The 20,646-nt window shown below is 37.6% G+C and overlaps 1 protein-coding gene across 1 annotated transcript in view; it reads right to left on the reverse strand.

The window, feature by feature from the left end:
- The window catches only part of LOC134672543 (reversion-inducing cysteine-rich protein with Kazal motifs), a 55,011-nt gene extending 40,996 nt beyond the window's left edge, over window positions 1-14,015 (reverse strand). The window contains exons 1-3 of the mRNA XM_063530489.1: window positions 13,659-14,015; window positions 5,441-5,579; window positions 1,378-1,433 (exon numbers count right to left, since the gene is read on the reverse strand). Of these exons, the coding sequence (XP_063386559.1) occupies window positions 1,378-1,433; window positions 5,441-5,546 (162 nt within the window). The 5' untranslated portion in view covers window positions 5,547-5,579; window positions 13,659-14,015. The remainder of the gene's footprint in view (window positions 1-1,377; window positions 1,434-5,440; window positions 5,580-13,658) is intronic.
- Window positions 14,016-20,646: the final 6,631 nt, after the last annotated feature.

The raw sequence follows: 20,646 nt of genomic DNA on the forward strand, positions 1-20,646 counted from the left end.
CGACGGTTTAAGGATGACTCACGCTAGACCGGGCCATGAGAAATGTTATAAAAGTGCAATAAGTGTAAAGCCTACGCGAAAATCGTAGCACCCTAAACTAAAATCCATGATCTTTTTCTACCCCTCTCTCCTATGGGAAACTGGTGTAATTTACATGTACATATGTAATTTAAATAATTCGTTCTGTAACGAAAATAGTTAGAAATGCGGTCAGATTGATAGTCGTAATACATCGTGGATCACTCTGGATTTATGTGTAGTAAGCCTAATCCACTAACATTAGCAACTTCGTAGTTCGCTTTGCGTCATTTAAATTCAAACTTTCTCTCCTTGATATACGATTGCAAATAGTAGCTCGTAGATATGAGATAGGAGCTTTCTAAACAACATTTGCATGTGTAGCTTGTTAGCAGGCCGCCTGCATCGGCTGCGGATCCTACATTCCCATCGCGATCAGACTACGTGCGACTCCAATGTACCAGAATAATGTTGAACCGCAATCGTATTTAATCAGAGATCACTATTAATACTGGTTCACGAGAGACCAGTGCTCGGCGAGCTATGAGAATAACCCAGAGGAATTTGTAAATGAAGTGTTGGTAATGTATTGGTGAGTGCGAGATAGGAGTGCGAGGAACATGATGTTTGTAATCGTGACATTATTATGCCTCGGTAATTGTGTCTACGAATCAAGTGTCTGCGTAATGTAGATTTATAAGCTCATTTACTTTAAGTCACACTTCCCTGGTAGAGACAACCGGTGCCAGAATTCTTGTACATTTTAAATACCCTTTTTATCTCTCTTTCTTCGGGTAGGTATGAAAAAATTCAAAAAAAATCTAAATACGTCTTCGATAACTATTTTGTCGTCGGCGTCATCCTAGGTAGTAACCCAATACTGATACCACTGGGTCAACCCTTTGATTTAGTTATATTCATAAATAGACTACCTATATAGATTACACGCCTCGAAGAATACAATTAAAACATCGTAACTCAGCGTAAACACATAAGCGCACAAGAAAAATGGCACCAGACGCAAATCCCCGGGGAGGGTGGTTTAGCCGCACCGAAAGGTAGTTTTTTAAGCGCCCACAGATCGATTTCAGATCTAGCCGACCGATTACTTCGTAATGGACGACCTGCTTACTGAGCAGGAGGGATTCGCCTTCAGTTCAGAGATAAAGAACTGATTTAAATAGTTCAGCTGATAAAATGGACATTACTTTATCCGGATATCTAATAAAGAGATTTACACAAAGTAATAAATTTTGTAAAATGTGTAAATTGGATTAAAATGGCTGTTTAACGGATGCGCCGCCAATTTCACAAGGAGCCATTGCAGCAACTTATTTGGTAAGTAAATGGTTAAGGTACCTTTTCACAGACGCTTCGGCAGGTCCCAGTCGCCTTAGAACAGCAGGCCGATATATCTGAAACAGAATAATTTATCACCTGTGGTATCTCAGACACTGCTGACTATATCTAGTAGTGATCGCCGGACTTTCGTGTATTTATTTGCACAGCATAATTGTTCGTAGTAGTTACAGTTGCCAGATGGTCTGGACTCTCCCAATCCCAACACTACAAATGACCAGATACAAAAATTTCCCATCAATGGCAAGAACTTTAAGAATTAACAATTAAATAATTAAGTTTTTCCTTTAATGCCTCGCAGCCAACTTATTCAAAAATATGTCCCATAGTTCTTAATTCGCTGACATAAGAGCTATAGGACATATTTTTGAAATGATTTGTGCACCCATATTTTTACAGTTGACTGTACTTGGAAGATTTATATTTTTATTGCCATTTTCGTCAGCCGTGTCGAATAGAGGCCCAAGTTGATGTCCGTACAATAAACTCTACGACACTTTCATCGCGATGCCGTTTGATCTATTCCCGATTTATCAACGCTATAGCGTTACAACAATAGCCATTAAAATGATCATAAAAAAATATATTTACGTTCTATTTGTCAAGTGTCATCGTTATAAAATTAAAGAAACTATATTTCATTCGCACTCATAATAAAAAATGTATTAACATATAGATACGAATACGTAATTTAATTTGTTAGGTTTCGTATAACGAAAAGCTTTTAGACCTTAAAAATACATTTGAAGTTTAAATCTCGTTTGCCACATCAACACATTTGTTTAAGAACTAAAATTAAAACCAGAAAAAAATACTTTGAGGAATTTTTAATTAAACGACATTTTTAATTTTTAACAAGCAGAAACGTCTGCGAACGATGCTATTAAGCTTAGAATAAATTTTAAAAGTGGAAAAATTACTATCTGGGTATTATTGGTGTTTTTCCACTTTTAAAATTTATTCTAAGCTTAAACGACATTTTTTCCACAGGCACCTACTTCAGAACAACTTTTGGCCGCCAATTTTCTAAACATCTGGCTTGCTGTTCACTTCTGACTTAACGAGCGTGCGAGTCAAATCTTCGAGCAGGAACTAGTATATTATAGGCTCTCCGACTACGCATATTGCCATGATCAAAGTGACATAGGTATCCTGGTTAGCATGAGCGATCGACTCGCTTTAGTTATATCAGCAAAGGGAATACACAGCATGTCCCTTGTTCGCTCTCATTAAATGTGTTGTGTAGTGTATATCATTAGACGAAGACACTCAGCTAAGATAAGGACGGTAATCCAAATCGCTTACCGAAACGCTAACCATGGACAAACCAATATAAGTTTAACTGTATTTACACATCCGTATTAAAGTGCAAAAGTCCTACTTACACTGGCCATCGTGAGGGTATTATAGAAAACAGCTATCGTATACTTACCTAGTTGTGTCTTGATAAAGTTGGACGACAACAAAGTTATACATCACTGGCTAAAGTAAACTAGCAGCGACCGAAGTTGGTAGTGAAACGATACATCATACTTGCATGTACCAGAGTACAGTCAACAGGATATTCTTAGCAAACAACATGATCAACGAGGTTTTGAGGAGCAAGTAAAATTAAGCTCAGGGACAGTAGTTTAAAATTCTCTTGGCCTGGAGAGATAACACCTACCAACAGTAGGAATATTATGGGTGACGGTGAGAATGAGGATGATATTCATAGCGATTTTAACTTAATAAACAGAGAGATAGAAAAAAAATAGTATGTATGTTTGAATGTATATATTCATGCTGACCATGAAAGCAATTAATGTTTACCGTACGAGTATTATCAAACAAAAAATCCAAATTCAAACATATTTCCAAAGGCTGGTGGTGATGACACGGCCGAAGGGGATGGATGATGTAAGGCGTCTACTGTGACGTCAATTAGTTTGCATACTCGTGCGGACATATTATAATACTTAATATATTTTTCACCTCAGCAGCTCGAGCTGAAACTGGTACTTTACTACTTAAAAACAGTGAGCAAAATCGCATTTTGCATTGTCTCTCTACACTCGCTATGCTACTTTCGCTTACACGGGACTCAAAATAAGCACTCGAAGAAATATCAAACTTTGATCTCTTGTTGTACAAATAATTATTGTTGCGAAAACTAAAATGTATCTTATCATGACTGTACACTCAGCTACTACATATTCCGCTCACTTTCAAAGCTACTTAATAACGGACAGACAAACTGCAGTATAATTTTAATAAAGGATTAAGGAGAAAGTAGGCAGATTACGCGAACCCGTCCAATCAGAGCCCTCCAGCGGTTCTATGAGTCAAATTATAATACCAAGTACTTCACAGTGATTACTGCAACCGGCCATACAGGGTGGAATTAGTTCCGGCCAGTAATATATCAACTTCGTAATGTATATCGTAAACTGAACATATCATATGTTTTTCTTTATTGACTACTAACGACCCGCCCCAACTTCGCTCGGCTTCCCCAAGAAACACTCTATTGATAGGTGAAAATGAAAACCGCAGAAAATTCATTCGGTAGTTTTAGAGTTTATCGCGAACATACAAACACACAAATACAAATTCACAGACGCGGCGAGGGACTTTGTTATATAAGGTGTAGTGACACAATTGAACTCAATTTTTGGCCTTATATTATTATTTATCGACCATGAAAAACAAAGCCTCGCTATCGCTCTGGCATCTTCGAGCGGTGCCTAAAGGCAGATAAATAAACTTCGATTTTCGTCTTTCGCGATAGGGACCAGAATTACCTGATTGTGTGATAAACGATAGGACTATGTAAGCCGCCACTATGATTATTCAATTATTATTATTATTCAAAGCCCACTGTGTACCACTGCTGGGCAAAGGCCTTCCCCCTCTTCCTTCACTCGTCTCTATTATAAAGTATTCATAAGACTAAGATAAAGTTACACTAAGATAAAGTATTAATAAGACAGCGCAAGAAATAAATAGGACATTTACTTTAACACTAAGACTACTACTTTTTCTAGTTTCACGTATTAATAGTAATGAAATTAAAAAATATAATCCTACTCACTATATAAATATCTCCCTGTATAGTGAACGAAGCAGAATTTGCATTATAAATCTATTAAACTAATGCCTTCATGTACTATCTAGATTACACCGTTTCACCGAGTAACTACACGATAATAATGCGCTCGAGTTGCATTGATATATTAGACTTGAATCTTGCATCTTAAACGTCGGCATTAAATTTTCAAATTGCCATCCTTTTTATATTGGCAGAGATAGGGAAGACTGGTTCAAAGCTTGCAATTTAATGCTCAAACTTATTACCAGTTTCTAGCTTTCTTGTTTTACGAATAAACTTGCTGTGATTTTCTCCTGCTAGTACAGTCAAGGAATTTAAATTCCGACCCATTTCGTACTTTGTCACAGTGACAACCGTATGAGGTCTCTAGCGGCTTTCATATTGATTGTCACTGTGACAAAGTACGAAATGGGTCGGAATTTAAATTCCTTGACTGTACTTAACATTTCCTCTGTTTTATACAACTTTAAATATTCAAAAACATGACATTTTTTATGGCATGAAATGAGTAAACTAAGATAAGAATAAAGTTATAGCAAACTAGAGTTAGACCAAGAAAAGTCTGCAGCGATTTCGATAGCCGATGCAGTGCAAGTATATCATTAAAACGTCAAATTTCTATGAAATTATGACGTATAAATAACACTTGCACTGCGTGGGCTATCAAATTCGCTGCAGACATTTCTTGGTCTAACTCTAGTAACTCGTTATTTAAAATAACGAGGAAACGACCGGCTGTGAACTACGAGCCATCTCTTTTTGTTTAGTCATAAGTATTAATGTTTGATTAGCTATGTCATTATCAAAAAATATGTCATATTAGGTATAAAGGGGCCCACTGATTAACAGTCCGCCGGACGGTATCGGCCTGTCAGTTAGAACAAAATTTTGACAGTTCCGAACAACTGACAGGCCGATACCGTCCGGCGGACTGTTAATCAGTGGGCCCCTTAACAAAGGATCATGGCTTACCCTGTGAATTAGCGCTGGCTATTGCGAGCGCGAGGAATAAGAGCCTCGACTTCCAGCAACGACCTCGCTTCGCACCCCTCCTTCTACGAGCTACGGCGCTTGCCATTTTCTCTTCTTATCTTCCTCGCTGCTAGGGCATCTGCAATTATTAAATAATGTTGGCTTCACAATTTAAATGGATTAAAAACTAAAATAAAAATAGACTGGGACTCTGTGAGTGACTGCCGATAGCCCTAAGGAATCACAGTAAGTCCGCCTTTAGTACTCGTATTTATTGTTAACACAATAACTTCATATAAATAAATAAAAAATAAACTCAAAATGCAATGACACGGATGAACCAATTTTAATAAAGCATCTCTTCCGGCGCTAGAAAACCTACTAACTATCAAATATAAAATAACCGCATCTAAATAAATCGTTTTACCCGAAAAGCTACGATGCTACAGACAGACACACAGCGGTCAAACTTTTTGCGAAAACGATAAATTAATAATTCATGGTAACTGATATAAAAGTGTAAACAGTTCCAGATGTGGTAAAGGAGAAATAGGACGATATTCCATTTGACGTATCATTTATTCCACGAAAAAGTAACGCGAGAATTCATTTCATATTTTAGTAGTAGGGCTTACGGCGATATTTACATCGAAAGCTGCATTTTTGGCAGAAAGCAAGCCGCTTTGCCTAGTGATACTAGGGACCAATCTGAATGATTTCATCCGAGGAAACACAAATTTCATTCACTAGAATTCAAGATGGCGGACCTTTTCCAAAATGGCGGCTGCAATATTTAAAAAAATTATAGACACAAAACGGCTGCACCGATTTTAGTGATTGATATATCGATCAATTCGTATTGACACCTGTAATCGAAGAAAAAATATGGCATTTAAGAAATTAAAGATGGCGGCCGAATGTTAAGAAAATTGTGTTTTTTTTCTTTATTTTTTTTCCTTTTATTGAAAATAACAACTAAATATTCTATAATATGATCACATATTCTTTAATTTAAATGAAACCTGATAATATTATCTACAAAATAAAAAAATAATCTTAACAATCCGTTGAGTAGTTTTTGAACTATGCGCATTTCAAAAAGCGCGGAACTGCCGTCCCAAACGGCCCGCTCGCGCGGATCGCGTCAAAACTGAGAATTTTGATGATTTAAAGGCAAAAAAAGAACTGAAAGCATATTAACTTTATTTATTGAGCTATAAATAAATGAATTTATTGTATTTCCGCTTATTATTTGTGACCATCACGGGAAAAGGTATGGCGGCTGGCGCTTACGTCGCTTAGCACCGAAATAGTATTGGAGCAGCGTTAATAATAGCTTAAGCGCCATCCGCCCTAAGGTACATTACCCGTGGGTTCAAATGTATTCCTCTCTATCATCTTTGTCCGATGTGGTTGAACTGAAAGAATAAAAGATTCATACGAAATCAGATCAAAATATACCTAATATAATTAAATTAAATATATAGAGATGAACTACGCCAAATGGGGAATACTACACACATTGAAATAGTAATGGAGGGCGGGACAGTTTGGCGTTGTTTACCTATAAGTACCTTTCGTTTTTGCAGTTGCCTTTGCAAGTGCTGCATTGCACTGTGCAGGGTAGACCCACCCTCCGACACGTGCAGCGCATTGTTTCGCAGCCTTTTTTACAGCCGCAATGGTCCAAGTATGATAATTCTCGCCATATCTCCCCTGGCATCAGACCATTGCGATTCCCAACTGCCATTAGATGACTTCCAACCCCAAGAGGATGGCAACGGCACAGAGGCATCATCAAGAATAAGGGTATATCACCCCATAAGTGGCCTGCTTGATATGTGAGACGGAGCGCGTGTTTATATAATGCTGCCGATGTTGGTGGGATGCTGGTTACCAATTTATTTTTAGTAGCAGATAGCTCCTTGCGTACCAAGTTGACCGACGAATGTGCTATTTGTGGGTCATATAGGTAGCAGGTGAACTTTTCCAGCATAGCCATGATTTCTTCAGGAAGGCTTTGTAATGGCTGTGATATTTCTTTCTAAGCCGGTGTAACTTCAGGGTGTGACAACCACGTTTTGAAGCAAGACTTCTTTCCTTTTGTATGGAAGTAAGAAGTAGTGTCACACTCTGTAGATGCGTGAAAGCCACGAAGAGCGGTTGATCTGTCAGGACCCAAAGTATTTGCTATTTATGAACATCGATATAACGGCGTTTATTTGCAGTCCCAGTTATTAGCCATAACTCTTGCAGGCCAGTCTCAATTAAAGTTTGATTATATGATATCAATAACACCAAAACGTCTGTATCGGAAGATCTAATCAAAATACGCCTCATTCCCTGTTCTGCCTATCTTTTGCGTGAAGTACGATGCGGCCATCAGCTTCTTCCGCATATGTTCCTATTCATAAGATCAGGCAGAACAAGGAATTAGGCGTATTTTGATTAGATCTTCCGATACAGATGTTTTGGTGTTATTGATATCATATCACCAAACTTAAATTGAGAACAGGGAATTAGGCGTATTTTAATTAGATCTTCCGATACAGATGTTTTGGTGTTATTGATATCGTATTATCAAACTTAAATTGAGAGTGACCTGCAAGAGTTATGGCTATTAACTGGGACTGCAAATAAAGGCCGTTATATCGATGTTCATAAAATAGCAAATACTTTGGGTCCTGACAGATCAACCGCTCTTCGTGACTTTCACGCCTCTACAGGCTGGTACACTACTTCTTACATCCATACAAAAGGAAAGAAGTCTTGCTTCAAAACGTGGTTGTCACACCCTGAAGTTACACCAGCTTTGAAAGAAATATCGCAGCCATTACAAAGCCTTCCTGAAGAAATCATAGCTATGCTGGAAAAGTTCACCTGCTACCTATATGACCCACAAATAGCACATTCGTCGGTCAACTTGGTACGCAAGGAGCTATTTGCTACTAAAAATAAATTGGTAACCAGCATCCCACCAACATCGGCAGCATTATATAAACACGCGCTCCGTCTCACATATCAAGCAGGCCACTTATGGGGTGATATACCCTTATTCTTGATTATGCCTCTGTGCCGTTGCCATCCTCTTGGGGTTGGAAGTCATCTAATGGCAGTTGGGAATCGCAATGGTCTGATGCCAGGGAGATATAGCGTGAATTATCATACTTGGACCATAGCGGCTGTAAAAAAGGCTGCAAAGCAATGCGCTGCACGTGTCGGAGGGTGGGTCTACCCTGCACAGTGCAATGCAGCACTTGCAAAGGCAACTGCAAAAACGAAAGGTACTTATAGGTAAACCACGCCAAACTGTCCCGCCCTCCATTACTATTTCGATACTACACACATTGAAATAGTAATGGAGGGGCAAGACAGTTTGGCGTAGTTCATCTCTATATATTTAATTTAATTATATTAGGTATATTTTGATCTGATTTCGTATGTTTTTTTTATTCTTTCAGTTCAACCACCATAGGTACCTTAGGGCGGATGGCGCTTAAGCTATTATTAACGCTGCTCCAATACTATCGCGTTGCTAAGCGACGTAAGCGCCAGCCGCCATACCTTTTCCCGTGATGGTCACAAATAATAAGCGAAAATACAATTAATTAATTAATTTATAGCTCAATAAATAAAGTTAATATGTTTTCAGTTCTTTTTTTGCCTTTAAATCATCAAAATTCTCAGTTTTGACGCGATCCGCGCGAGCGGGCCGTTTAGGACGGCAGTTACGCGCTTTTTGAAATGCGCATAGTTCAAAAACTACTCAACGGATTGTTAAGATTATTTTTTTATTTTGTAGATACCTAATATTATCAGGTTTCATTTAAATTAAAAAATATGTGATCATATTATAGAATATTTAGTTGTTATTTTCATTAAAAGGAAAAAAAATAAAGAAAAAAAACACAATTTTCTTAATATTCGGCCGCCATCTTTAATTTCTTAAATGCCATATTTTTTCTTCGATTACAGGTGTCAATACGAATTGATCGATATATCAATCACTAAAATCGGTGGAGCCGTTTTGTGTCTATAATTTTTTTAAATATTGCAGCCGCCATTTTGGAAAAGGTCCGCCATCTTGAATTCTAGTGAATGAAATTTGTGTTTCCTCGGATGAAATCATTCAGATTGGTCCCTAGTATCACTGGGCAAAGCGGCTTGCTTTCTGCCAAAAATGCAGTTTCTTTTCGCTAAGCTCTATCACTATTTTCTATTGATGCAAGTTTTGCGTCTAAAAAAGTGATACTTGTATAAGCCGTAAACATATCATACTGTACTAAACCCAGTGATGAACACGATCTCAGTCATAATGGCCTCTACAAACGTCACGAATAATCGTATGTGTTGCATTGCGGCCATTTGATCGATCAATTGAATTATTTGCTTTTAGCCGACAATTATCTAACATAACATGCCATTTTGGCACCGACAGCACCGTCTGTAGAAGGTTTAGGTAATTGTAAGGGAACAGAGATGTAGGGTTTTGCGGCCTGAATGAAAGGAACTGTTCCTTTAATTTACATCTTGACGTGGAATGACTCCGACTACTTTTATCATTACCTTGTTATTGGTTGGTTGAAATAAAAGAAAATAAATCGCCAACATACAATCATAATTATAAATCTAATAAAATTAATTCAGTAGGTATCCCTAATATATTTCTACGAAAATAGGTATTAAACATGATGTTTGTTTGTAGCTTATTTATGAATAAATAATGAAATGTTAAACAGAAGCCGGTAACGTATCATATAGTTGTTATGTTTATTACGGCCGCTAATTAGATTGTTCGCCCGCTTTTACGGCGCCATAACTTTTATAGCATTGTCCATGTGTTGAACATATTATGATGGACTAAGTTAAGTATACACTTGTTTGTCGATGCCGAAATTTTACGACTTGTTTAATGTTGTTTAATAAAAGTTTACACTTTCTGTGTCTATATATGTCATTAATTAATTACCTACTCGTTAAATAGGGTAGGTATGTAAGTTTTCGTCCAGCTCTAGTTTTCGTCTGGAGCAAGAAGTTCCTTTCTCAAATTCATACCCGATAAATTCACACACTTCACAATTTATGAACAACTAAGTAAAGTCAGCAGCAGCACCAATAGCCGCGGATAAGACTACCATTCTAAAATGTGTACCTCTACATCTCCAACAATCAAAATGTGAACTTTTGATCCCGAACTGCAGAGATATATGTAATAGGTAATATGTGCATTTGTAAAACTAAGTATCAGAGGGTGGCAGATACTTTTGACGCGTGTTCTATACTACACTACTATTAATGCTGACTGTATCGCTCTGACTCTTTGTTATGAACTGGAAAATAAGTACTTTATTGTAATTGTACATAAAAGAAATATAAAACAGGAAAAACACACACATCATTTGTACAAAGGCGAACTTATCCCTGTTAATGTAAGTATTATTTAATAAACGATCGTCGACTTTCGTATAACAATTCAGACTCGTAATGTTGTGAGGAGAAATGGGCTCTTCAAAGCAGGAGCAGTGTCACGTAAGTGCCAGGAGCGGCAATCGAGCTTAAAAAAGCTGTTCTTGATCTAATAATAATTTTCATTTCTCGCAGTGCATCTACCTCATACTTATATTTGTGCGAGCGAAGGACACTGCTAACAATATCTGATCAACAGCAAATGTTTAAGTCCCAATGCCGCACCAGTCCATGTTACGGCCACGTCGTGCTTTCGAAACAGAGGGGCTACCGCGAACCACGTTCGAAGTGTTGCCTCTCTGTCGCACTTGTAAATTTGTACGTAAGTGTGACAGAGAGGTAACACGTCGAACGTGGTTCAAGACCCTCCGTTTTCAGCGATTTTCGCCCGCCCGACGGAATGCAATCTGCCTTTATGGCGCTCGAGCAAATTTACTACTGATATAAAATTAAACGTTAATATCATTTGGGACACGGATCGTATATTATTTCACTATTAGCCTCTATAGCGCCGTTACGGACGAAACTCCAAAATGGACTTTTAAGCGGAGAACACAGCGCTGCGACCCTACTGCATACTTTCAAGTAAGTAGGTACATATTACATATCTAGCGTGGAGGCCTCGTTCAAAAATACCAGATTACAGACCTCCAACAAGATGGGAGGATGATATTAAAAGGCCCACTTTGGAGGAGAGAAGCAGCATCAGGCTGCTGGAGGAGATTTGGAGAGGCGTATGCCCACAGTGGGCGCATACTCATTGAGGAAGAAGAAGAAGACATATCTATCAATATGCCTCTGCACAATCGTGCGATGCACATTTAAAATAGTCACACAGTTAATATAGCTAGGTACATTAAGTGTCAATTTTTTTATAAAGCTAGTATGGTGACGTCGGTATACTAAAGTTAAGCCACGTACCTACACTGTGAGAGAGATCCATACAAAAAATTCAAAATGCCATAATTTCAAAGCAACTCCACCTAAAAGCCTTTTCCCCGTTGATTATGCACATACAGAAAATGCAAGCCCGAACCACTTTTCACCGTAAAGGGTGCAATTCCCGTACCGTAGTTTATAAAGTAATTTTCGCCGTTCGGGATAGCGCATGAAAATATATAGTGAATATTTATTGGTCATAAACATCTGCTCTATGGGTTAGGTCTCGTACGTTGGCGAAACTTTTTCTACAAATCACTGGGGAACGCAGACGGAGTTTCGATAAAAAAGCTTTAGTGCCGGCGGACGCTTCAAGTAAGTTTGTTAGGAGTTCTCTTTTGAAAAGTTTGTGAGAAATATGCGCCGGGCCTAATAATGATTGTCCGGGAATATGATTGGATTGGTTGTTTCCGTCTTTTATCCGAGTTCCAAAAGGGACGAAGTTCTCAATTACTTTATTAAAAGTTTTTTTTAAAGTGCATGTTATACTTTATGACTGCATGTTAGACTTTAGTGCATGCTTAAATGTTCAGTCACCTGCAATAATATGTTACTCTTCGAAGGCTGCAAAAATATGTGACACGCTCTTATGGCTCTACAAATAAGACCATGTCAGAATTTTTACGGCCGTCATTGTATAACATATTATTGCAGCTAATACGCTTTTTGTCTATAAAATATGAAACTGTTGATTCTTAAGATTTATGATGAAAATATCTTTCATTCGAGAATTTACGCACATCGCGATCAAACGAAAATGATTAGCGTTAAAGTAATTTAATTTCTTTGATGTTGATAAAATAAGATATATAAATTACCGAAAAAACGAAAGAAAAAATATATTGGCCCATTAATGTCACCTAGTTTTCGGCAACTCGTTATTGTAATATGGGGTGATGAGATGTAGATCGTTGGGGCTGAATAAACACCGTTATGTATTCGTATGTAAAGGGGCCCACTGATTAAAAGGGTTGCTACACGGTCGCCGACAAGCCCCCAGACCGCGTGGCCTTGGCCGGTCCCGGACCGTGTCGTGTAGACAGTTGTTACCAACAAAATTTGACCAAAACTGACCAAGGACAGACCAAGGTCAGACGGTTAGAAGGCTTGTCGGCGACCGTGTAGCAAGCCTTTAACAGTCCGCCGGACGGTATAGGCCTGTCAGTTGTTCGGAACTGTCAAAATTTTGTTCTAACTGACAGGCCGATACCGTCCGGCGGACTGTTAATCAGTGGGCCCCTTTAAACATCATCGTACGGTATCGGCCTGTCAGTTGTTCGGAACTGTCAAAATTTTGTTCTAACTGACAGGCCGATACCGTCCGGCGGACTGTTAATCAGTGGGTCCCTTAAAAGTCAACCTGTATAATTTCATCGACAATCAAAAACGTGATAAGATTGATTACCGATTTAATTAAATATATCTGGCTGGTTAAAAGGTAATAATCAACTCCAACATCAACCCCTAAAATAAAAATAAAAACTGTCTTAAGCTTTAAGGGGATCCTTTTGCTTAGGGTTTGCAATCCGGATCCGAAACGTATGAAATTATCCGGATCTGGATCCGGATCCGCGGATATTCCCATACATTTCGGATCCGTCGTGCAAACCCTACTTTTGCTAGTACCCTAACAATGTCTGCTATTGCTTAATAGGTAGTTGTAACTGAAAATAAATAAAATAATCTACTCACTCCGAAGACGGACATTACCTAATCGTTAGTTTTAATAACCTGCCATAATGGCATTTACCATGAGTTAGTTAAATAAATAAACTGATAGAAAAAGTTAATTAATTTAAACAAAAATAGTTACCGTTCTAAATATTGTGCAAGCTGTAGTTATTCTTGATATCTTGGCTATTTTCAGTTCCTCTCATGTCATGTAGCTGGCTCCCGGCATTCGTTATCTTCATGTGTTTTAATCTCCCAGTTCACACAAATAACACTGCGACACTTATCCCGTTTATTAAAAATATAAAAAGTAAATTAATAATATTTTTAAATCATACACAGTATTGTTTCTAATGTCCCTTTATTATTTGCACTAAACTGTTTTCTTATAAGAAACACACACACTCGTACGTATATAAATTCGCGCGCTTTTCCACGACTTGAGAATACCTCTACACACACGACCGTACTCGCGCCAAATTGACGCGTTACTAAATGGACCGGAGTAAATTCATTCAACTCCAAACTCCCATGCTTCCTTGTTACACCCATAGCTTTAGATATAGGGTGTCTCTTTCGCTCGCTTCCGCCTGATGAACTCTATTGAGCTCGTTAGTCATTAATTAATTCTGCATAAGAAAATTACTTTTAATTTAAACGGTGCCGCAGATGGTACTGATTGGGAACATAAGCCATAAACTACCTCCTGTGAGGCTAATAACGAACTTTACAAGTCTAGGAAATATTTATGAGGCAGATTTAAGCCTATTTTATATCGACAGGAAAGATTTGCTTCGAGCTCTTTTAACAATTTATTACCTGTATGTATTTAAGTGGGTGCCTACCTGGTGAAACAGCGATACAGGAGGAATATCGACTTCTTCACCTATACACTAGTATTTTTTTAATCGCCCTATAATTATTGATATACCTACAGATTATTTATTTTTATATTTTTTGACTTAAGAAATTAACAGATTTTGCTGAAAATAAGTCTAGCTATTCGACAAATTAAAGAGGTAATGTTGAAGCGCTTCGTCAAACTCATAAAAACCAAAGGATAGATTCAAATCTGGGCCATATTCTCTGGTCTAGATATATATATACTCATTTCTACAAACCTAATTGTGATCGGCAAAGTGGACGGAATAAGAGGTACGTAATATACTTTGTAGAGGCAGAAATGTAGACTTTGTAGAGGCACTAAAATAAAAACCGGCCAAGTACATACGAGTCGTACCATTCATGCATTCAGTACCATAGTCTAATAAAACATGGTCTTCTCTTCCCAGAGTGACACAAGCCTACGTCACAATAACATGGCCGCTATATATAGCGCTATCGCATATTATCATATAGCGCTGTCGCATGATGACGTAGGCTTGTGTCAGTCAGGTGACCTAGAAAAGACGGGAAGAGAGTACCAGGCGGAGTATATTATTATACCATGTTCAGTACCATTATAATTAAAATACCAAATCTTATGTAAATCAACAAAGACAGCATAATCACATAAACTATTAAAATGTTCATAACTATTAACATGTTTGTCTGTTTTAGTTAATTTGTTAAGGATTGAATCAACCTACGTTACATAATTATGCCAACAAGTTAGTGATAGATGCAAAGTATACAATTGTTAGGATTAATAACATACCTACTTTATTAGTTCAATCACAGATACACTTATTGTTTTAAGTAATCAGCTTTCTTTGATTTATATAAGATCGTTATTGTTGTAATTAACTTAACGTCAACTAAGAGAAAACTGCTCTTAGTTGGTTGGTTGTTGGCTTCAGTTTTTAGAGTGTACGCAAAAAGCGGCAAAAGAATCACGTTTGTTGTACGGGAGCCCCACTTAAATATTTATTTTATTCTGTTTTTAATATTTGTTGTTATAGCGGCAACAGAAATCCATCATCTGTGGAAATTTCAACTGTTTATGAGTTACAGTCTGGTGACAGCCCAGCAAACATTTTAAGTATTTTTTCCTAGGCTCGAAGAAGATTTTACCAATTTAAGTGAAAATGACGTCCTAAGTCACCAATTATTTTACGTATTGTACACTTTTACTTCCAAGTCAAAATATAGGGATAATAAAACGTAAATTTCACTTCATAAATACACCATGAAGTCAGGGACTTAGGGGTTGAAAATAAGACAAAATATTAGGTAAAATTAACCTTAAACCCTGACCAATAGGTATCTATCAAATCTACTAATAAGGTATTTTAGGTGTATTTACGACGTAATTATTACTTATACGGGGACTATGAAGTCACGGACTTAATGGTTGAAAATAAGTCGTATTACTAGGTAAAATTAACTTCGTACCCTGACCAATAGGTCAAATCTACTAATAAGGTATTTTAGGTGTATTTACGACGTAATTATTACTTATACGGGGACTATGAAGTCACGGACTTAATGGTTGAAAATAAGTCGTATTACTAAGTAAAATTAACTTCGTACCCTGACCAATAGGTCAAATATACTAATAAGGCCTTTTAGGTGTATATGCGACGTAATTATTTCTTATACGGAGACCATGAAGTCAGGGGCTTAATGGTTGAAAATCTGTCGAAATATTAGGTAATATTAACTTCGAACCCTGACCAATAGGTCAAATGTACTAATAAGGCATTTTAGGTGTATATGCGACGTAATTATTTCTTATACGGGGACCATGAAGTCAGGGACTTAATGGTTGAAAATAAGTCGAAATATTAGGTAAAATTAACTGCAAAGTCTGACCAATAGGTCAAATGTACTAATAAGACATTTTAGGTGTATTTGCGACGTAATTATTTCTTATACGGAGACCTTTAGGTCGTCGATTTTATGTCGATTTAGCTACTAATTTTAGGTAAATGTTACTTAAAATAGATACCAAATTGCGACCATATAGTTAAAATCACTTGTATAGTACTATCAATACCATAAGGTTGTGCCGCCATTTTCTTTCATTATAACGAGATGCTAAATATGAAATTGCATAATTTAAGTTGTTATATCTTGAATGGTGCCATCGCACGGTACTTCATTGTGCTAATATTCAAAATAAAACAATATTTTTGATCAAGTCAATACACTCACACACACAAATATTCAATTACAACACTCAATTACAAGCAAATATATGCATTTTGATTTTATAAAATGTTGAAAACTTAAATATTTCAAAAGCCCATCGATAGTTTTGTATGTAAACCTAACATACTGCACGAAAAAATTTTCTGTGCACTAGATTTCATCGTTCTTCATCAGCGTAATCGGCCTAAATTATTTTACATGACTTAGTGGCCGCCATTATCATTACATAACTTAAAGTTGTTTTCTTGTTAGACATTTTGTTTCTGAGTGAAAAGAATATATAAGCGTAATGTTTGTGTCTCTTTTTCTCTTCATCGCGTCTCATCTAAATATTTCCTCGCAGAGTAATTATATGGATAAAAATATGTCGCCATCACGTCTAAAGGTGGTAAAGAATACCAAATTAGTACATTTTCACTACGCGGCACGTCGTGGCGACGTCGAATCCACGTCGGAAACATGACCTAGTGTTGACCTAATGGTTGTAATCACTAATTTACCGTCAATAAATACGTCGCCGGCACGTGCGTTTTTTCCCCATTTATGTCGACTCGACGTGCCCACGACGTCGATTCGACGTGCCTCAATTTGGTCTCCTAAATTGTGCGACCTAAAATAGGTGCCTTTTTCGGAATATCGACCAAAAATGTTTGCTGGGAGACAGATAGACGGACAGCGGAGTCTTAGTAATAGGGTCCTGTTTTTATCCTAAGGGTACGGAATCCTAAAAATAATAGGGTACTATTTTTTACCCAAGGGTATGGAGCCCTAAAAATAAAACATTACCTTATTACTGATTACCTTATAAAATACCCACGTATACACTTGTCTTGCATAAGAAACTAGAGGTTGAATTGTTTCCAAATCCGTATATATCTCGTTGTGTCGAAGTCTCTACCAACTAAACACGGCGGAGTTATTTACGTTCAGCGTTTGAACTTACATTCGCATTAGTTTTGTTCTCGATCCGTACGTCTTCATTACGGCTTACATTTCGAATGAAGACAAACGCCTCCACCTAATCCTTGTACAGTCTTCAGATATATATCGGAGCGGACACTGTTGTCAGATATATCTGAACATGAACTTTAACCTCTTGATAATAGAGGCTTTGTTCAGATATTGGAGAACAACTTGGCTGCTCCAATATATCTGAGTATGAAAAAAACCCGTTTTTTTTTATTACGCTGAAGCCTTTTAGATAATGTCGGTTCTATCTACCTACGCTATAGAATCTTAAGATAATCTTGCGATTTTTTATTTGTACTTATTCGCTATCTTACTTATAGAGTGTTGTACAAAATGAAAAGCGACATTTTTTTTTATGTGACAGTCAGCAAACGAGCCGCCTGATGGGAAGCGGTCATCGTCACCCATGGACCCAAGCAAGATCACAGGAGCCACTTAAGCGTTGCCGATTGCCGACCCTTGAGAACCCTAATCCTAATACACAACAAACATTTTTAAAACAAGCTACAATTCTCTCTCTACTAACTTGCAGGGAAAAATGTATTTAGAAGTTTTAGAACAGACAATGTGGTACAATCGAGCTTGTTAGGCAGTTCACTACCTGCCGCCTCAAGTGGCGAGGGACCCGGTCAAGTGCTCGTGGCGCCTGCACTATTCTAACACGCACTCATAAGTGTCCTCTGTATGCAATTGTGCACCTTATCCTATTTAAAATAAGTCAAATAGTTGAACTATATGAGCTATTGCACTTCGCTAAGAAACTTTAAACGGTTAGATTAAACCAAAATGCAGGGAAATGAATGATATTTAGGTCCAGTTGCACCAACCACAATTGATGAACTGATCAGTGATCAATGTCACTCGGCTGTTAAAACTATGAAGTTTTTTTTATTTTGTACAGTAAAATTTAATGACAGTCTTAGGGCCAGTTGCACCAACCATAATTTAACGGACTGATCAACGTCACGTACTTCACGTAACATGAATAGAAGCATGAACTATGTAACGTACTGGTGCTCGACGCGGTCCCAGTACTGTCAACTTGAAACTTAAGCCATTGTCAATAGAGGTCACAGCAAGGTTTCATTTATTGGTCATTACTCATTAGCATGTCGACCACTAGTAGGTACGTTGCCTTATCTTCCCAGATAATAAAATTAAGTTTTAACGGTGACAGACGGCTTGATGCAACCGACACCTAGTCCTAATATTGGAATATTACGTCTGAAACATCATCTATCGATTTTCTCTCACCCGATGGGCGCTACCGATTATTCCATGAATTTATCTTGCACGTGATTTAAGACTAACATTAAACCTAACGCCCCTATTTGTCAGCCACCGAAGCCCTGAACCGATATGATATATATTCGATTGGCAAGTCGGCGTGAGTGACATGTAAATTTATTCATAAAACAGAATCCCGCCTTGATGCGGTACTACAGCCGTGTACCGAGCTTCACGTCTGTAATGGAATTTATTAGGAATCTAACGAGGCTGGATAAACGTAAAGGTAGTTAAATAATGATTCTGCTCGTATTCGTTTAAAGACATCTCTTCTCAAGAGCATTCAGAAGTCATAAACTATTGTAGCTTAAACAGAAATATGCTAAGTATGACGCGTATAGTTAGTAAGAAGTAGGTTACTAAATAATAATAAACATTTTACAGTAGCACGACAATCCGGTCTTAGGTAGGTTACTATTAAAATAACTATACCTAGAAAAATAAAAATACCTATCCTTTCAATCGGTGGCAAGTGGTATGATAACCTTTGTGAAAAAAAATATATATTTCTAAAGTCGAGTTGACCCACTTCACTGCCAATCAAATTGCGTCCTCAAAAAGGTCGCCAAATTGCACAGTAGGTACCTATAAAAAAAACAACTCCGCTCTATAATGGCGCAGACTCGAGGTTTTATGGCGCCGTAGGTAGCCGTAACTTGGTGATTTGTATTTTCATCAAATTACCCAATTACCCATAAGTATTTTCCTCGTATTGGCGTGGTGTAAAATGTTGTTTCTTTGCTATCAAAGTCTGTTTAACTCTTGTGCCTTGGAACACTTGAAACGTTCAAGATTCAACTTTTCGAACCACTCTCTACGCTCGTGGTTTAATTTTGGGTTCTTTCGCTTGCTCAGGTATCAATATTAACACGAAGGGTTAAACAACAACTTACTTAAGTATATCATTGGAAAAACTTTTGTTATTATGTTGGCGAAGTTGAACTATGTGAAAGTAATTTGATGTATGAATCAAACCATCACATGATACTTATGCTTCTATCTGTTCAGCTTAAAATGTCCATTGCGACGCCTACTACAGCTACGGCTTACGAGAATTTGGCAATCTAATAGAACTGAATGCTTTAGAAATCACAACCAAAAGCCAAACATAGGAATATACAGCTTCGCTAATATACCTACGAGCTGAAACGTATATTACTTAAACCAGTATATACGCCAACGTAAAATTCCTTCATTCGTTACAATTTCTCTCTGTCCATTCCCCGCCGTAGTAGTTATTTTTATGCAAAAATATACTGCAAATAACGTCTCTGGCGACAGTGACGGATGGGCCGCGCGGCCTGAAATGGCGCGAGGCTTGCCCGTTGCCGCGCTCGATTTCCTATCTCACTCCATAAAGTTACTGTGCTTTTTAGGGTTCCGTAGCCAAATGGCAAAAAACGGAACCCTTATAGATTCGTCATGTCTGTCTGTCTGTCTGTCTGTCTGTCTGTCTGTCTGTCTGTCTGTCTGTCTGTCTGTCTGTCCGTCCGTATGTCACAGCCACTTTGTTCCGAAACTATTAAGCACTATACTGTTGAAACTTGGTAAGTAGATGTATTCTGTGAACCGCATTAAGATTTTCATATAAAAAAAGAAAAAAAACAATAAATTTTTAGGGTTCCCCATACATAGAACTGAAACTCAAAAATTTTTTTTTAGTCAAAACCATACGTGTGGGGTATCTATGGATAGGTCTTCAAAAATGATATTGAGGTTTCTAATATCATTTTCTTCTAAACTGAATAGTTTACGCGAGAGACACTTCCACCGTGGTAAAA

This window comes from Cydia fagiglandana, chromosome 17 (assembly GCF_963556715.1).
Source record: "Cydia fagiglandana chromosome 17, ilCydFagi1.1, whole genome shotgun sequence".
NCBI classification, from domain to species: domain Eukaryota; kingdom Metazoa; phylum Arthropoda; class Insecta; order Lepidoptera; family Tortricidae; genus Cydia; species Cydia fagiglandana.